The 16,559-nt window shown below is 38.9% G+C and overlaps 1 protein-coding gene across 2 annotated transcripts; it reads left to right on the top strand.

Annotated features, from left to right (window-relative positions):
• The first annotated feature begins 571 nt into the window (after positions 1-571).
• On the top strand, positions 572-16,447 carry LOC112109970 (cytochrome b-c1 complex subunit 2, mitochondrial). Of its 2 annotated transcripts, none has more exons than XM_024204725.3 (14): positions 572-695; positions 2,903-2,992; positions 3,131-3,280; positions 4,144-4,208; positions 5,124-5,180; positions 5,533-5,657; positions 7,435-7,532; positions 8,993-9,050; positions 9,245-9,340; positions 10,615-10,814; positions 11,126-11,206; positions 11,890-11,966; positions 14,939-15,092; positions 16,200-16,447. In XM_024204725.3, exons 1-14 carry the CDS (start codon positions 660-662, stop codon positions 16,281-16,283), a joined length of 1,371 nt encoding a protein of 456 aa, XP_024060493.1. In that variant the 5' UTR covers positions 572-659; the 3' UTR covers positions 16,284-16,447. The 2 variants fall into 2 exon arrangements, with proteins under 2 accessions (XP_024060493.1, XP_024060492.1); XM_024204724.3 differs by having other exon boundaries at positions 573-695; positions 2,900-2,992.
• Positions 16,448-16,559: the final 112 nt, after the last annotated feature.

The raw sequence follows: 16,559 nt of genomic DNA, 5'->3' as shown, positions 1-16,559 counted from the left end.
CCCCCGTCTGAGCCCAGCCCTGCAGCCCGTTTGTTCCACGCTCTGGGCACGGGCAGTGCGTTTCCCACACAGGAGCATATTGTTTCCCACGGGATCCCAGTTTTTGCAACGTCTCTTCACTAACCCCACGCCCTGTGCTGTGGGGTCACCACTCCTACCCCAGCTACTGAGGGATCCTACGAAATCTCCGGGTACGAGTACAGCTATGAAAAGGGAGAACCCGGGATTTGTGATGGCTATTTATTTAACCGCAGGGCACAGCCCCCGCTCATCCATGCGCCGCACAATCCCCCCAAACAAGAACCGATCACTGGGCACAGCGCACACACAGCCCTGGCCTGCACCCCGTAGGGGGCGCGCCTCAAGAGAAGGCGGGGACCGACGGAGAGCCGTGGGAATTACTAGAAGGAGTGGGAGGGGCTTTGCGCCGCCACGCAGGCGCACGCCGCACACCATTCGGACGCACTGACCGAGCAGTGAAAGAGGACCGTCTAGGTGTCTCGTCCAATCCCGAGCAGGGAGCAGTAGAGGCTGGTCGCCAACAGCTAGAAGGTCAAAGCGACGCGGTGTATGCTGGGAAGGCAGAGTCGTCCTCCGGTGGCGCCATCTTGTTTCTCTGAGCGGGCACCGGGGCCAGCTGCGGGAGCGGCACGGAGAGGATGAAGGGGATCCCGACTATCGCGCGTTCCCTCTCGGTGAGTGCGGCGGGATGGGGGGCGGCCTCTGTTGGGGGAGGGGGGCAGAGCGAGGAGTCCCTGCACCTGGAAGGGGGCTGGGTCCGGGCCAGGCGGGGTTGACCCTGGCCTTGCTGTCGGGTAAGGGGACCGAGGGCAGCCCCCTTCTCTGCTGAGGCGTGGAGCTGAGACCGAGGCAGGGGCGTGTGGGAGGATGGAGCGGAACCCGCGGCGGTGCCGGGTGTCCGGGGCAGGGAGCGGGGCTGAGCGTCTGAAGGTCACCTCGGCCCCAGCCCGGCACTCGGCCCTCGCTCGGCGGGTGGGAGTCCTCGCCTGTCCCCGGCCAGAGCAGCTTCCCTGGGGCTCCCGTAGGGACCCACTACCTGCCCTTCTCCCTCCCGGAAACGAGCAGCCTGTTCCCTGCTGGGGGAGGCCGGGCTGGATAACCTGGGCCCCGCTCCGAGTTCCCGTGGGAGCCGCGTAGTGAGCAGGTGTGGGAGGAGGAATTCCTCGGGGGGCAGGTGGACGGGATCTCCTTCCTTCCCTAGCCAGCGTTATTCCCTGCAGGGCCCTTAAACCTGCAGCCTCCCCTTGTTAGTGCCTTAGCCTGCCCGTTTGCTGTTGGACTTGACTTGTGTCAGGCACGTACTGGAAAAACTCTAATCATTATTGAGGGCTTACTGGGCAAGGCGCCTTCTCCGTTGCAGATAGTGGCACAGGTAGGCTAATAAATATCTTGGGAGCCCTAGTATTTTTCTGTATAAATTGTAGACATGTCTGTACTACTGACTCAAAGTAGGAAAGAGTCTGGAGATTAAGTAATTATCACCTTTGTGGTGATAAAAACCTATATTGAAATACTAGTAGCTTCAAAATATATTAACCAGACCTGTCACTAAGTGAAAAGCATGTAATAGTGTAACTAGAAAGACATGGTAACTAATAGGGTAACTTAAGTTAATGGCCTAAAAATTCTATCAGATCCTCAACATGTCTGATTGGTTTATTTTTTTTATGTCACTTAATTTTTACTTGTTACTCTCAGGTTTTGGGGAGAAAGTGAATCTTTATATGAAAAGTAGACTTAATATGTGAGGAAGCGGGTAATAATGTTTCACACTTGAAGTTTGATTATACTTCTTGGTTTGGGGAGTTTAGGCTGTGTGGGATGCTCTTATGTCATTGTCTCTCTCTTCAGTTTGGAGGCCTTCCATTTCTGACTTTTGACTACTGCTGTAGTTTCTTTGCAGTCCTGAGTCTAACCCAGAGGCGCTCAAGCAGTGGGATGTGCTCCCCGGGGGAGGGGACACCACAAGACTATTAAGGGTGCAAGAACCTGACAGAGTATGCTGAAGGGCCAGGGTCAGGAGGGGGCTCTGTCCATGGCTTCCTGCTCTTCTCGCTGTGCAACAGCAGATATCCTTCTCTGCTGGAGAGGCTGCCAGGCCCCCCACCCCGGACTGCTGACCCCCTGCTGGACAGAACCCTCTCTTGACCCTACCAGACAAAGCCTGTGCTAGGGAAGCCGTGGGGGCTAACAGGGCTACTGCAGGGAACAGAAGGCTTTCTTGATTGCCACACGGTGACTAGCCCCCCGGATATACGGGGGGTGGGGTGGGGGTGGTATATATAGGAAATGAATTTCCGAAGGGGGGCTCAGCTAAAAAAGTTTGAGAATGTTTTGTTCAAAGTCGATATGTCGTCTATGCACTTATTAGTGAAGGTGGGTCAATTTGCTGGTAGGTGCTGCTCTAAGGGTAGGGCCACTTGTACCAAGGAGTTAAGAGCATCACTTTCACATGTTATATTAGATTTTAGTTAAATTCCATGTGATTAATTGTTTGGTGAGTTGCAGTAGTGACCACAGAGTATGTTATATAATTTTCATGTAACTAAATATTTAATACAACAGTGCAATATGGCATCTGTGATAATAATCAAGGTCACAAGTAGTCTGAGACTGTAGAACTAATTTTGTAATTCTTAAATTTGTAGTTCTTCACCTGTGTGATTTTGAATGGGCTCCAACAGGAATGTGAAACTGCTCAGATTAAACCCCCAGGGAGTAAAAGATGTGGTGGCCATTCTGCCATACAGTTTTGAAATACATTAACCATTGTATGTTATGAATCATTGCTTAATGTGTTAGATACTGTAGTGATATATAATTTGAAAGGAGATATAAGTACCTCTTGAATCTTGCCTGATGTTATTTTCTGTTTCAGAAGAGGTTTTATTCTCTCAACGTTGCTCCCAAAGTTGAAGCATCAGCAACTGCAGAGCGAGGAAAGTTACGTCTACAGCCACAGGATCTCGAGGTCAGTGCAAATGGATATTTTTAACTTTTTTTTTTTTTTTTAATTGGACTGAATCAGATCACAAAGGAATAGTGTGGTGAGTGTATCTTTAATGGACCACTAAACCGTAATAGGTCTTTATTTTTCTTTATAATACAGATCGCAAAATTACCTAATGGTTTAGTGATTGCATCTCTGGAAAACTATTCCCCTGCTTCAAGAATTGGTGTGTTCATTAAAGCAGGTAGCAGATATGAAACCACCAACAATTTGGGAACCTCCCATTTGCTCCGTCTTGCATCAAACTTGGTAGGTATCTTTCCTCTATTTAATTCTTTGAAGATAGGTAAAATGATGAAATGCTTGAGATCTTTTAGAGAAATCCACGTAATTAAAATTAATCTATGGGTACTGGATTGCTTAAGTGAATGATAATGATGTATCATTCCACCTCTGGTTTCTTGGTTCATATAGAACACAGGTGGCTAGTGAAAAAACTGTTGCCATATGATGACATTAGTTGTCTGGGAGAAATGAATTTATGATCCATACTTTCTAGTAGTCAGAAATTTGTCTCAAACAGCCACAACCATTGATACATTAATTCAGTGTTGCTCTGTACGAAATTGAGTGATTGCACCAATCTTTTAATGAGGCTACACACAGAATGCAGTAAAAGATAAATTGAATGCTTAATATGTATTTACTATTTAATTGACTTCCAAATAAACTTTTTCTTACTGATAAGAAAATCTTAAACTCTGGGGTGCCTTATGAGGTCTTACTGAGTTCAGTTTCACTCCCTAGTGAACTGATTAGTGAATAGGCATATCTGTGGTTGTAGATGAAACCATCTTTTTAGAGTACTGACCTGGTTATTAATTATAGTTATAGACTTAATACTGCCCATGCTGTTTTAGCTATCTCCCGCTGCTTAAGTGTGTTCGATAAAACTAACATCTTTTTAACAGCATGTTAATTTTAGTTATTTGGCTAAAAATTCAAGATTATGAAAACGTGTTAGTACACACAAGAAAATGAAAAAAATATTTCTTGGTAAACAGACTGGAAATATCTAATGTTGTGCCTAGAATTATATTTAATAACCTGATGCAAATAAAATTGTTCTTGGAGTACCTAAATGTGTAAAAACAACTTCTGTGTTTTTATAGACTACTAAGGGAGCCTCTTCCTTCAAAATTACTCGTGGCGTTGAAGCTGTTGGAGGTAACCTAAGGTTTGTAACTATTATTTAAAGATAATCTGTATTGCTGAGAAAACAATAGAAACTGCAGGTAGTATGGCTAAAGCTTCCATGTGCAAAATGACCCAAAGTGCCAAAAAAAGAATGAATAAACAGACATGCCCAATGAACATTATACTACATGGACAGATCTGTCTGATGTGATTATATGTAAACTTTGATGTGTGCATCTTCTTTTCATGCTTCAAAAAAGCATACTTTTTTATGCTTCAAAAATTATCTGTAATAGACAAAAAAATAACTTGTTCTCTATTCCTTTATCATAATAGAGCAAAGTATTAAAGATAAATTATTCATAGTCTTACAAATGAAAAAAATTGCAAGAAAATACAAGTGTACATGAATTTTAGCAGCTTTTGTAATTGTATGGTGGGGAATTTAAAGTACAAAAAGTAACACTTAGAAATACAGAAGACTGCTGATTTTTGAATGCATTATTGTATGTATTCTATTACAATATATCTTAAAGTTGCTCAGGGGCTATTAAGTTGAAGGCGACCTGGTTTTTATTGAATATGAACAGAAAGATAAAAGTGAAATACACTTCTCTCTTTTGGCAAGTTTTCTGGGCAATTCTACCTAAATTCTGTTCAGTTTTCAATTCAAAAATTTAATGATAAAATGTCAAATTATACCTGAATTACAGATGCCTCATAGCTATTGGCATTTTTCAGAATTTGTGTAGAGGTGGGAGATGTTTTTACATTAGCACTTTTTTTATCCATTTGAATGTTTAAAAGACCAGTACAGTCTTTTTTAAAATAATGGAGTTTTTGCATTCTGGTCCAGAATTTGGGCAAGGGAATTTACATCAAGGAGGAACATACGTTCAAATCCAGTATTTTCAACATAACTTTCTGAAATGGATCTATATTTCTTCTCATTTAGTGTAACCTCCACAAGAGAAAACATGATTTATTCTGTTGAATGCCTACGTGACTATGTGTAAGTATCCAGCTGTAACAATTGAGTTTACAGTATATTCTGCAAGAAACCACAGTAGTTAAGCTACAGAATACCATTATTTTAAGGGGAAGGAACAACATCACTTCTAACATATGCCCTTATTGTTTACTTTGTCAGAGTATTAATGGTTTGACACTGTACTTGATTACATACGGTTTTGCAGTGTTCAGGTGGGTGCTTTGTAGCATGAAATTGAACTCTTACTATTGTACACAATGGTCTATCAATACAGTATATCTTGGATATGTTTGGATATGTGCTGCTTTATATTCACTTTTATTTAAAGAAATCTTTAACTAGATTCCTTCATAACTTTGCCTTTTTGTTTCAGTGATACAGTAATGGAGTACCTAATTAATGTCACTACAGCTCCAGAATTCAGACCTTGGGAAGTAACAGAGCTTCAGGCACAACTAAAAGTTGATAAAGCAGTTGCCTTTCAAAATCCACAAGTTAGTAAGTATGCTTTCCAATGACCAGCTTTGACAGTTTCACAAGAATATTTACCTAAAAACAAACAAACACACACACACACACACACGTAAAGAGGATTCTTCACTTAACTTTGAGCAATTTGACCACTCCAGTTAATTTTCCACTTGCCCCTCTGGAGAAAGTCATAGTTGTCTGTCTGTCTGTCTGTTCCTCCATGAAATCAGAAACGAATAGGGAGAGAGCACAGTAAGCCCATTTTATAAATGAAGCCATTTGCATTATAAAAACTTTCTTATCAGAAAGCTATTTAAGATTGAATGGATAAATGGCTTCTTGAAGTTCTATGGAATTTTACTACCTATGCTATATAAAGCAACATTTTCATTAAACTAAACTAAATTGCAATCTAGTCTTACATCAATATGTTTGTAATAACCCAACTAAGATGTGAGCTTGTTCCAGTGTATCTGCATAACTTAGGGCTCAAGTCTCAAGATCTCTATCATCTAAGTAATACTAGTATTCCTGTATGACACTCATTGTTTTGGATCATTTAGTCATATTGAAGTCTCCAAACTTTCATGCCCTGTTGAATTCTGAAGTTCTGTTCCAATCTCTGGGAAACTGGTAGCTTATTTTGAAGCACAGCCACTTTTCCTAAAACTCCAGCACATTGAAGAACAGGTGATGTTCAAATAAGTATTTTTTAAATGATAAAATTGAATCGTGTTAGTTTCTTTAAGCTTATCCAAAAATAGGTGGTTTGTCTGCAAGCCATACTTCTGATATTTTGATTAAACTCTTTTCTGACCAGGATATTGAACTATTAAAAGCTGAGTATTTTTATACAATATTATTCATAAGGAGTAGTTAAGATAATTTATAAAAACATATATGTAATGTTTATTGTGCAAATATACAATTATTACTTTTGAGGAAACATTACAGCTTCTTCTGTAAAAGTACTAAACTGCCTAAACACTCCTATTTTTAAAAGGGTTTGATCTACCAAGTCAGTTCTTAAAGAACATCTTTAAAAGAAAAAACAATTGGGTTTAAATAATATGGATGTAACACCAAAAGCAAGAAAATATAAAGTTAAAGATTCACTGTTCTTAAACCCATTCTATTTATCATGAAGTCAAGATTCGGAACAGTTAAGCTCTGAAAGGGTTCAGAGAAGTGTGATAAATGATGAAAAAACTGGAATTGTTTGCTTTAGAAAGGAGATGTATGAGGGGGAAACATAAGTACACAAATTATTAGTATTATAAAAGGTAAACAGGAAGTGTCTGTTCTCCCTGTCTCAGAACATGAGAACAAGGGACACTCAATGAAATCAAGTGACAGGAAATCCAAAAGTGATAGAAGGAAATACTTTTTAACACAAAGCATAATGACTTCAGTTTAAACGCCATACTATGCTGTTCAGGTGAAGAACTGAGATTCAAAGAGGGATTTGATTTCTCTATGGATAATAATATCCAGATTTGTTAAAATTTAATGCTAAATATCCTTTTTTTGAAAGTGATGCTTTAGGGTTTAAGACAATTTATAATTTTTAGGGATAAAGTTGAGACCTCTTCTGGATTATTCCACCTCTCCCTAATACAGAATTTCTTGTGATTTCCTCTGAAGCATCTGATGTTGAATGGGTACTGGAGGAGACAGATCACAATGCTGATCCATTTTCACAATTCCTGTGTTCATCCCATCTCTACTCTTCAGTGAAAGTAGCTGTTAAACTACATTTTTAGAAAGAGTCTGTTTCTTCTGTTCATTTTTTTTTTTTTTTTAGGTGTTCTTGAAAACTTGCATGCTGCAGCTTATCGGAATGCTCTTGCTAACTCCCTGTACTGTCCAGATTATGCAATTGGGAAAATTACACCGGAGCAGGTAGGAATATATCTTTCATATTGTAGCCACAGTATAAAGTCACATGTGAATCTGCCACTCTAGTTTCTTTTGTAAAACTATTCTCTCATGACACTAGCAATCACTTAAAGCTGCATGTTTGGCTTATTCAATTCTCCCAAAGTGAGACTCCTATATAGATTTGTCATGCATCCCCATCTCAAATGTTAGTCTGCTGCTGAAGTAAAGTCAAGTCTTTTTCTGACTGTAAATTCAGTTATTGGGTATAAAATTCTCTTGTGACTTTTCAACTGTGATTCCAAAGCCTATAAAAAGGCTACGTTGTATTATATGTGTCTGGCTTTCTATTACTTATCAATAGGACCCGCACTGAAGTGCAGATATCCATGTACAAAGAGCTAGTGACTTCCACATACTGACAGTAGTGTGCTTCTACCGCTACGGGGAGAGTGCATAAAACAGTCTCTCCTGTAAGCAACTGCTGTTGGAAGCATCAGGACTTGCTGCATTCAGAATTACAACATTTGAACAGTGGATACAGCTACTTACAGAACTGCAGTGAAAATTAACAGTAGTTTAACATCTAAAACTGCAGTTCTCTCAAGGGCACTCAGAATAAATAAACTAAATAAAAAATCAGGTGGGTCTGGCTCTTTCCAGCTTACGATTTGTGTGCATATATATGTTTGGAGTTGTTTTAAGTTTATGCATTTAAGGAAATACGTTTATAATTTCTCTTGCAGAGATTGATGCACAGAATTTCCCATTAAGATTAGAGCATAATTTCCTTTTTTTTAAAAAGTATCTGCGCCCCTAAATTCTGCGTGACTGGCAACTGTTGTCACTTTTGCAGTGACAACAAGTGCTACTGCAAGATCAAACTTTATTCAAGGCTTGAGTTTTTCTTTCATGGTTTTTATAAAAATTGAACCAGTTCTGTAGATGACCTGATTCCTGGTAAACTTTGGAAATATTTAAACAGCACTCATTTGAGTCAAGGCAATTGTAGATACCATCTTTTTTTTAAACTTCCTTATTGACCTAAGACATTGGACATCCAATTCTATTTGTAAAAGCTCTTTCATGCTAGTAGCAACACCACCTTTGCTCTGTGAAAGAGCCTTTAAAAGCAGTGGTCACCAACTGGTAGATCGCGATCGACTGGTCGATCACGGAGCCTCTGCCAGTCAATCGCAGTCTCCGGCCGCTAAAAGTCTGGCGGCGCAGCGAGACTAAGGCAGGCTCCCTGCCTGCCCTGGCCCCACTCCGCTCCCAGAAGTGACCAGCATGTCCCTGTGTGTGTGTGTGGGGGGGGGGGGGGAGGATTTCCGCACTGCTCCTGCCAGTAGCCACCACTCCCACAGCTCCCATTGGCCTGGAACTCATTTGAAAAACTTCAAATGAGTAACCTGACACATGGTTGTTGCCGCCTTTTTTTTATTTGTGGAAATAACCTAACGCGCACAACATTATTGTTGCAGCTGCACCAGTTTGTACAGAACAACTTCACAAGTGCAAGAATGGCTCTAGTGGGACTAGGTATGTGTGTTTAATTAGTGTATGTCTTATGCATCATACTGTGCATTAAAAGAAAACTATAGAAGTAATCAAACTTCATCTCTACAAGTAGAACTCTTAAAGTACATCTAAAGTACTTGTTAGCCATCTCTAGTTAATTTTCTAATACTGTTAATTTACATGTGATTCTTTTTAATAAAAATATTATATTGCAGGTGTAAGCCATTCTGAACTAAAACAAGTTGGAGAGCAATTTCTAAATATCAGGAGCGGGGCTGGTTCTTCTGGTGTTAAGGCCCAATATCGTGGAGGTAAACTCTGTGTATGTGTGAGGTGGGGTTTTTTGGTAACTACAAGTTTTGTGCTGGTCTTCTCTATTAAGACTTAAGTATGACCTAAAGAGTCCAATTGAGATTGATCCTCCATTGTACTGTGTACTTTACAAACACAGGAAGAGAGATGGTTTTCAATGTAAATAGACAGGGCAAGACAAAGATGGGGAATGGTCTGTGGCAAAACTGGGAACTGAATCCAAATCTTCTAACCTCTAGTCCAGTGCCTTAACCACAGGGCCGTCCTTCCACTATACTCCATAAAGTGAAAACACAAAATCTAGTGGCACAATACCAGAATTTGTGTACTTGAAACAGTAAAGTGTCCCAGGGTGTGTGGAAGGTAACAAGGGGATACCTGGGAGTATTGAAAAGCTTACTTTCCAGGAAGGCCACTAACTCTGTCAAATATTTCATAACAAACTTTGAGCATCAGTTTAGGTCTTAGTATCTTGGACCAATATTGATACAGTTTCATTCTGCATAACAATCAGGTTACTTCTGCAACCAGCTGAAAACAGTGTTAAGTCAGAAAATTAGGAGATAGGTACCTGGACTACATTTGGGTTGGCTAAAACATGGAATAAGTAGTCTTTCAGACAGTCAAAATGTAGCTATTGAATGAGAAATTGTTACCTTGGGGCAGATATTCAATGGATTTCGTAGCTTTTCCAATAGGGGAATCTAAGGGCTTGTCTATACGGTGATTTAGTGCATAGCAAGCTAGCATGTAAATCTACAGTGCACTAGCCTGCTGTGTGCTAAATGACTGTATGAACTCTGCAGCCATGCTTTAAATCCATAAGTGCACTTTGACATACTACAAACTTGTAGTGTGCAGCAGCATGGTCCCCACGGCTTGTTAGTGCTGTAGACGCATACCCTAGCTTGCCGTGCAGTAAATCACCATACAGACAAGCCCTTCTTAGACCATATGCAGACCTGGAATACGCAAGTATATCTCCATTGAATTTGGCCCTTTGTGATTGTGGGAAAGTTGTGAACAAGTAAGGCTTATACCTTTTTTCTGTTTTTATAAAACAAGGGGATTATTTTTCTTGAACAGTCAATGCTGATGTCCACTGTCAGTATTTGGAACAAGATCCTGTGAACTTAATATTACAACTAAACTACATTAATGACTTTTCTTATTTACTGACTAGAAATCACTGTTGGAGGTATATGATAGCAACTAATTCACATATTAAGTTTAATACACTATATTTTTAACTATAATTTCTTCTTATTTTCAGGTGAAATCAGGGAACAGACCGGTGAAAGCCTTGTCCATGCTGCCATAGTAGCAGAAGGAGTTGCTACTGGAAGTGCAGAAGCAAATGCATTCAGTGTCCTTCAGCATATTCTAGGTGCAGGGCCTCTTATTAAAAGGGGAAGCAATATTTCCAGCAAACTATTCCAGGCTATCGCTAAGGCAACTAATCAACCATTTGATGTAAGCCTAATGGTTTATTGCAACTTTCCTTCCCAAGAAAAAACAAATGCAATAGAAAAATATATAGCAAACCATTCTTGTCCTTTGAGAGATTAAAGTCCCCTATGCTAGAATCTTTCTTTTAATCATTAGCACAAGAATTAAAAATATTTCATGGAATGTCTTCTACCCAAATTGGTTTAATTTCAACAGAAGAAACCATCTTTCTAAACACTAGCATATTGGGTACCACCGGTAGCTATTTTGTTGAAGGAGAAATTGAGCATCCAATCTTCATTACTGGAACAGTAACTGAAAATGTTGTTTCACAGGCTGCAGCATTTAATGTTAATTACTCTGATTCTGGACTCTTTGGGATTTATACTATATCCCAGGCTTCTGCTGCTGGGGAGGTAAGTTGCTGATTAGAATACGTTGGTTTGATCAAATACATTGGTTTATTAAATTCTAGTTATTAGTGTAACTGTCTAGTAGTTTGAACAAGATTTGAAATGTTTCCTTTGACTAGGATTTAAACTAATATTGCATTGATACAAGACTTAACTCCTCAAAGCAGGGAATAGGGCTTGTTTTCAGGAAAGTACATGTACAAAAATAAAGTAGCAGTAGTGAATGCATTCTTGAGATTGCTGAATATAAGTGGGTAAATGTATCCATTTTTAAGTGGATTCTAATGAACTAGGCTGCTGGCAGGTTAACTGTCAGAAACCTGGCTGAATTGATCATCTCTGAGAACTGGGTTTGAATCTAATGGGGGAAGAGAGTGTGAACACATTTTATTTGGTGTAAGGACTTGGGATCATTTTGGAGGCAATATGAGATTCAAAGCACAGACTAAACTTTTTTTGTTAGCTCACCTGAATACAGTGTATAGTAGTTATTGGAGGAGGCTGTTAATATGTGATGAGGTTGAGAAGAATGATGATCCAATAAAATGGAATGTGAAACAGGTGAAGCAGCCTTTCAAACTTAATGTCTTTTGTTTCTGCTCAGTAAAGAGAAGACGTCTTGTGGGTTGGGAATGATCAAGCCATTCGTGCCAAATTTTAAAAAAACTGCTTAACCTTTGTCCTAGGTCATTAAGGCTGCTTTGAACCAGGTAAAGGCAATTGCTCAGGGCAGTATCACTGATGAAGATGTCACAAGGGCTAAGTAAGTTGGTACAAAAAATGTCTAATAAACACTTTACCTCAGTGATACTCAGACTGGGGCTTTCAAGCCGCAAATGGCTCTTTAATGAATCTCCTGGGGCTCTTTGGTTAACAATTAAACCAGTGTTTTAATATCAACTGCTGCAATCAGGATGCTTTTTCTGTTATTAACCAATTGTAGTTGATAAAATAATACTTGGTCAGTCATTTTTCTATGAGAATTTATATATATTAATATACTGTTTAAATATGAATATATAGTACTATAGTAAATGAAACAATGTATTCACACTACTGTAACTCTTTTAGATAATGTTGATCGCTAGCTTGGCTCTGAGGTCTGTGCGTCACTGCTTTAATTTGTTATAAAAGTGGAGTTATAACATCACATGCTCAGCTTCCTGTCAGTAAGCATTTATAAAGAGCCTTCTGTAGGGCAACGGTTTCAACTGTGTAGGTGTGCAGTATAACTGCCTAGGTCAAGACTCATTGCTCTGTAATTATACCTAGCAAAAGCATGTAGGGATGGGAATGATATACACTCCCTATCCAATAAATCTTTTTTTGAAAGTTAAAGTACTACTGTTGCTGTTAGGAAAATTATAGTAAATTCTATGCTAGCTGCAATTCCTATAGAAACTTGTTAAATCAGCAAAAAGTGTTCTTAAAGAATAACTTACTGATAACTACTTCTTCATTAGATGTAAATGACAGCTGTCAGCAGAAGCTGTGATTCAAGTTTAGTACACAAGAGTATACGATTCCAGTTTAAATACGTCTCTCAACTGCTTTATTTAGGAAATTCCCTACAAGATAACACTGAGATGATTCCCCAACCAGCAATATTTAGTATGCACTTACATCTTCAAAACAGTAAAAGTGAGGCCTTGCAAATGGTATTTTTAAAATGTTTTGAAAACGTAAAACATTAAATTGGTGGTGTTGCGTTATCCAAGGACATTAAGTATCTAATCTTGAAAGCCCTATAAAGTAGGAAAGTAATATTGCCACTTCTCTGATGGCAAAACTAACAGTTTTAGAAGTTCCTGATTTGCAGGCCTGCAAACACAATAGCTAGCTAATAATACAGTGGGGTGCAACTGTAATAGTTAAGGTGCAGTTAATCTCTGGGATTGTATTGTGATTTTTCTGTTCTAAATTAAAGCAGTAAGATTCAACTACTATTCCAAGTTATAGAGTATAATCTATATTGCAATTAAAAACCTGCAGCTGAACCTGTGCCAGTTGACTTGGGTTAAGGGTCTGTTTCATTGCTGTGTAGATGTTCGGGCTTGGGCTGCAGCCCAAGTTTGGGGACCCTCCCAACTGACAGGATCATGGTGCCCAAGCTTGAATGTCTATACCACAATTAAACAGCCCCTTTGCCTGAGCCCGTGTCAGCTGGCACAAGCCAGCCACGGGTTTCTAATTGCAGTGTAGGCATACCCATAGAGTTTAAGGCCAGAAGAACCTACCAGATCATCTAATCTGACCTTCTGTATATAATGGCCATCACTACCACCCAGCACCCGCACATTAAACCCAACATCCAAAATTAGGCCCAAGTATTACAGCCCACAGGAGATTCAGCCGCAGGCAGCGAATAGGAGTCACCAAGTCTTGCATATATAAAATCTATTTATTATAAGATTGTATGTAGAACTGAAAATTGGTATTACACTTTGCATGATTGCATACAAAACATGATAAACAAATTATTGTATCCTTTCTCATCAGCCAGATGTTAAATCTTCTACCTGTTAATTTATTTATAGCACTGAATACAAATCTTCCTAATATATATATATATATAGATAGATAGATAAATGTCACTACTTTTTTTTCTTCTGCAGTGTTTTTCTCCATATTATCTTCCTTGGAGTATGTTGCTAATTTTTCCTGTAGTTGGGGAGTAGTTTTTAAAAAAAAAAAAAAAAAAAGTAATTAGTGTTTGATGCAAGTATTAGTGGCCCTAGTTGAATTCAGTCATAACATTAACGTTCCTTCTCAATTATAGTATGCACCACAGATCACCATTTTGGATTAAACTGTTCCTATTCTACTTTTAAAAATAAAAAATAAACACTAACTTTCATAAACTAGATCGAGACTAGCAATGGGAACCTGCTTGAGGCAAATAAATAATATAAGGGAACAAAAAGTATTATGCTACAATTCTTTAAACAAAGCACTAACCTATTGTACAGAAAAGTGTGAATTGTTTTTGTTAATTGTTTACACCTTGCTGTAAAACTACTGTCTATACTTTTCTAGATGAGACCTGATAATTAGTTTTAAACCTAAAACCAGAAATCTCTAATTTTCAAAAAAACTGCCAAAGCTAAAACTTGAACATCTATGGCTAGAAAATACTGAAATGATCACATTCTTTAAATTTGTTTGAAAGTAGCCCAACAAAGCTTGAAATATTCACATTCCAGCCAGAAGCTTTTTAAAAAAAAAAAAAAAAAAATTCCCTAGCTACTGGGGAAAAAGGGTAGTGTGCTGAGATACCTACCTTGGGCCCTGCTTGCGGGTTCCATCTTTTGTGCCTGCCTCTAGTTGGTATCTGACCTTGAAAGTCTTTCCAGAGCTTTCTGATCATTGCAGGGGGTGGGAGGTCCTCTGCCACATTACCTCTCAGCTTTCTGGAATTTGTCCTTTTGAATAGTTCTAGTGCCTCTTTGGCTGATCATATGTTTTAGGCTCCCATACTCATAAGAGAAAGCTTCTGTTTTGACACAGCGAGAGACTTTAAATCATTGGGCTGAAGAGCCATAAAAATATCCCAATATCGCAGGGTGCTCATTCCCAGAATGCTAAGGCTTCAGAGGTGGGCATTAAAGCAAAAGTGAAGTTAAGAACCCCAAGTTGCACAAAACTGCACAACTGGGAGTTCTAATTTAGTCTATAACTACTGAGTAACATTGGAAGATTTACTTACTCAGATATTCTCAACACTTTGTTTGGCAGAAATCATCTGAAAGCCACATACTTGATGTTAGTTGAGACCTCAGACGGATTACTTGATGAAATCGGTTCCGAGGCATTGGCATCTGGTATATATACATCACCAACAGCTGTAATTCAAAACATTGACTCCATAGCCACTGCTGATATTGTGAATGTAAGTAAATGTGTCCATATGCATTGTTTACAGAATGATTCCAAATAAGCTTTGCTATGCACAATTATGACTAGCATATTCTTCTGGGTGTATAAAATATATATACAGGGACCCTGTAAAAAGTGGTTCTATGATGCTTACAAGTCTCTGCTAGCTATGCCTTTTGAGTTGTCTGCTTAGTTTACTGATGGGAACAATCTTTAATATTGTATATGGCAAAGTCAATATAGCTGTGAGAATTTAGCTGAATTCTACCATTACAAGTAAATGTAGAAAAAATTCCAGCTATTTACCTAATCATACAAAACTACAGTTAGGAGTTGTCCCACTGATGTCATTAGGGAATACTCCACCTGATTAAGGTTATGGAGGATTCAACCATAGGGTGTGATTGTAAGAAGCAAAATTAATACCTCACAGTATTTTATTGAGACGCTGAGTAGTGGTAATGACAATTATAATAATCTTGATTTCTGAACTGAACAAATTCCATCTGGAAATCTAGTGGGGAAAACAAATCTAGAACATTAAAATCTCTTCACAAAGCTGTTATTACTCATTTGAATGACAGTAGTGCCCAGCGGCTCCATTGTGCTCAGAACTGTATAAACATATAGTAAGAGATGGTCCCTGCCCCAAAGAGCTTATAATATAAATAGAGAAGACAGACAAATGGTGGGAGGGGCATAGAGTTCATAGAGCACCAAAGTGACTTGCCCAGGTCATACAGGTCGTCACTGGTAGAATTGGGAATAGAACCCAGGTCTCCTGACTCTCACTTCAGTGATTGATACACTGGACCTTTCTGCTGCTTTTTTTTACCTGAATAGAAAATATTTTCTATTAGGCGTATGTATGACCACTTCAGAGAGCCGGGAAAAGTTGCTACTTTTCTACATTCCTCAGGCTGATATCAGTCTGTCAAACTGAGTCAGTTTAGACAGCTTCTTAAAAATCATCACTCTAAGAAATGATACCACATTGCTGATTCCATAAATCAGTTGAAGCTGGGACTCTGAAGCAATGAGACAAGCTTGTTCAGTGTGCCTAATGGAATCTAAGTGTGATTGTTTCCTTAATGTCCAATTTTTATTTATTTCTTTTCAGGCTGCAAAGAAGTTTGTTGATGGGAAAAAATCAATGGCAGCTAGCGGGAACTTGGGAAATACCCCTTTTGTTGATGCGTTGTAGTAGGAAACAAAACTGAGGCAGATTCAAAGTGGACTCTTCTCACTGTATGCCAATTATATTATACATAAGTTACAATCAACCTGTTTCTGAATTCAAATGTCAAGAATATTAATCTAGATAATTAACTTGTGGGCTTGCATATATTGAATAAAGTGCTGAGTTCATATGCTTAGTTTTTGTTAATATATTTATCTACTGAAAGTAAAGTATGTATAAGTATGGAAACATTGAACATTATCGATTAAAAATATTTAAATGTAGTGAAACAATGAGTTG

Source organism: Terrapene carolina, unplaced genomic scaffold (genome assembly GCF_002925995.2).
Source record: "Terrapene carolina triunguis isolate 2854851 unplaced genomic scaffold, T_m_triunguis-2.0 Scaffold93, whole genome shotgun sequence".
Taxonomy (NCBI): domain Eukaryota; kingdom Metazoa; phylum Chordata; order Testudines; family Emydidae; genus Terrapene; species Terrapene triunguis.
The sequence above is the reverse complement of the archived record's forward strand: the minus strand, read 5'-3'. Positions and strand labels throughout refer to the sequence as shown.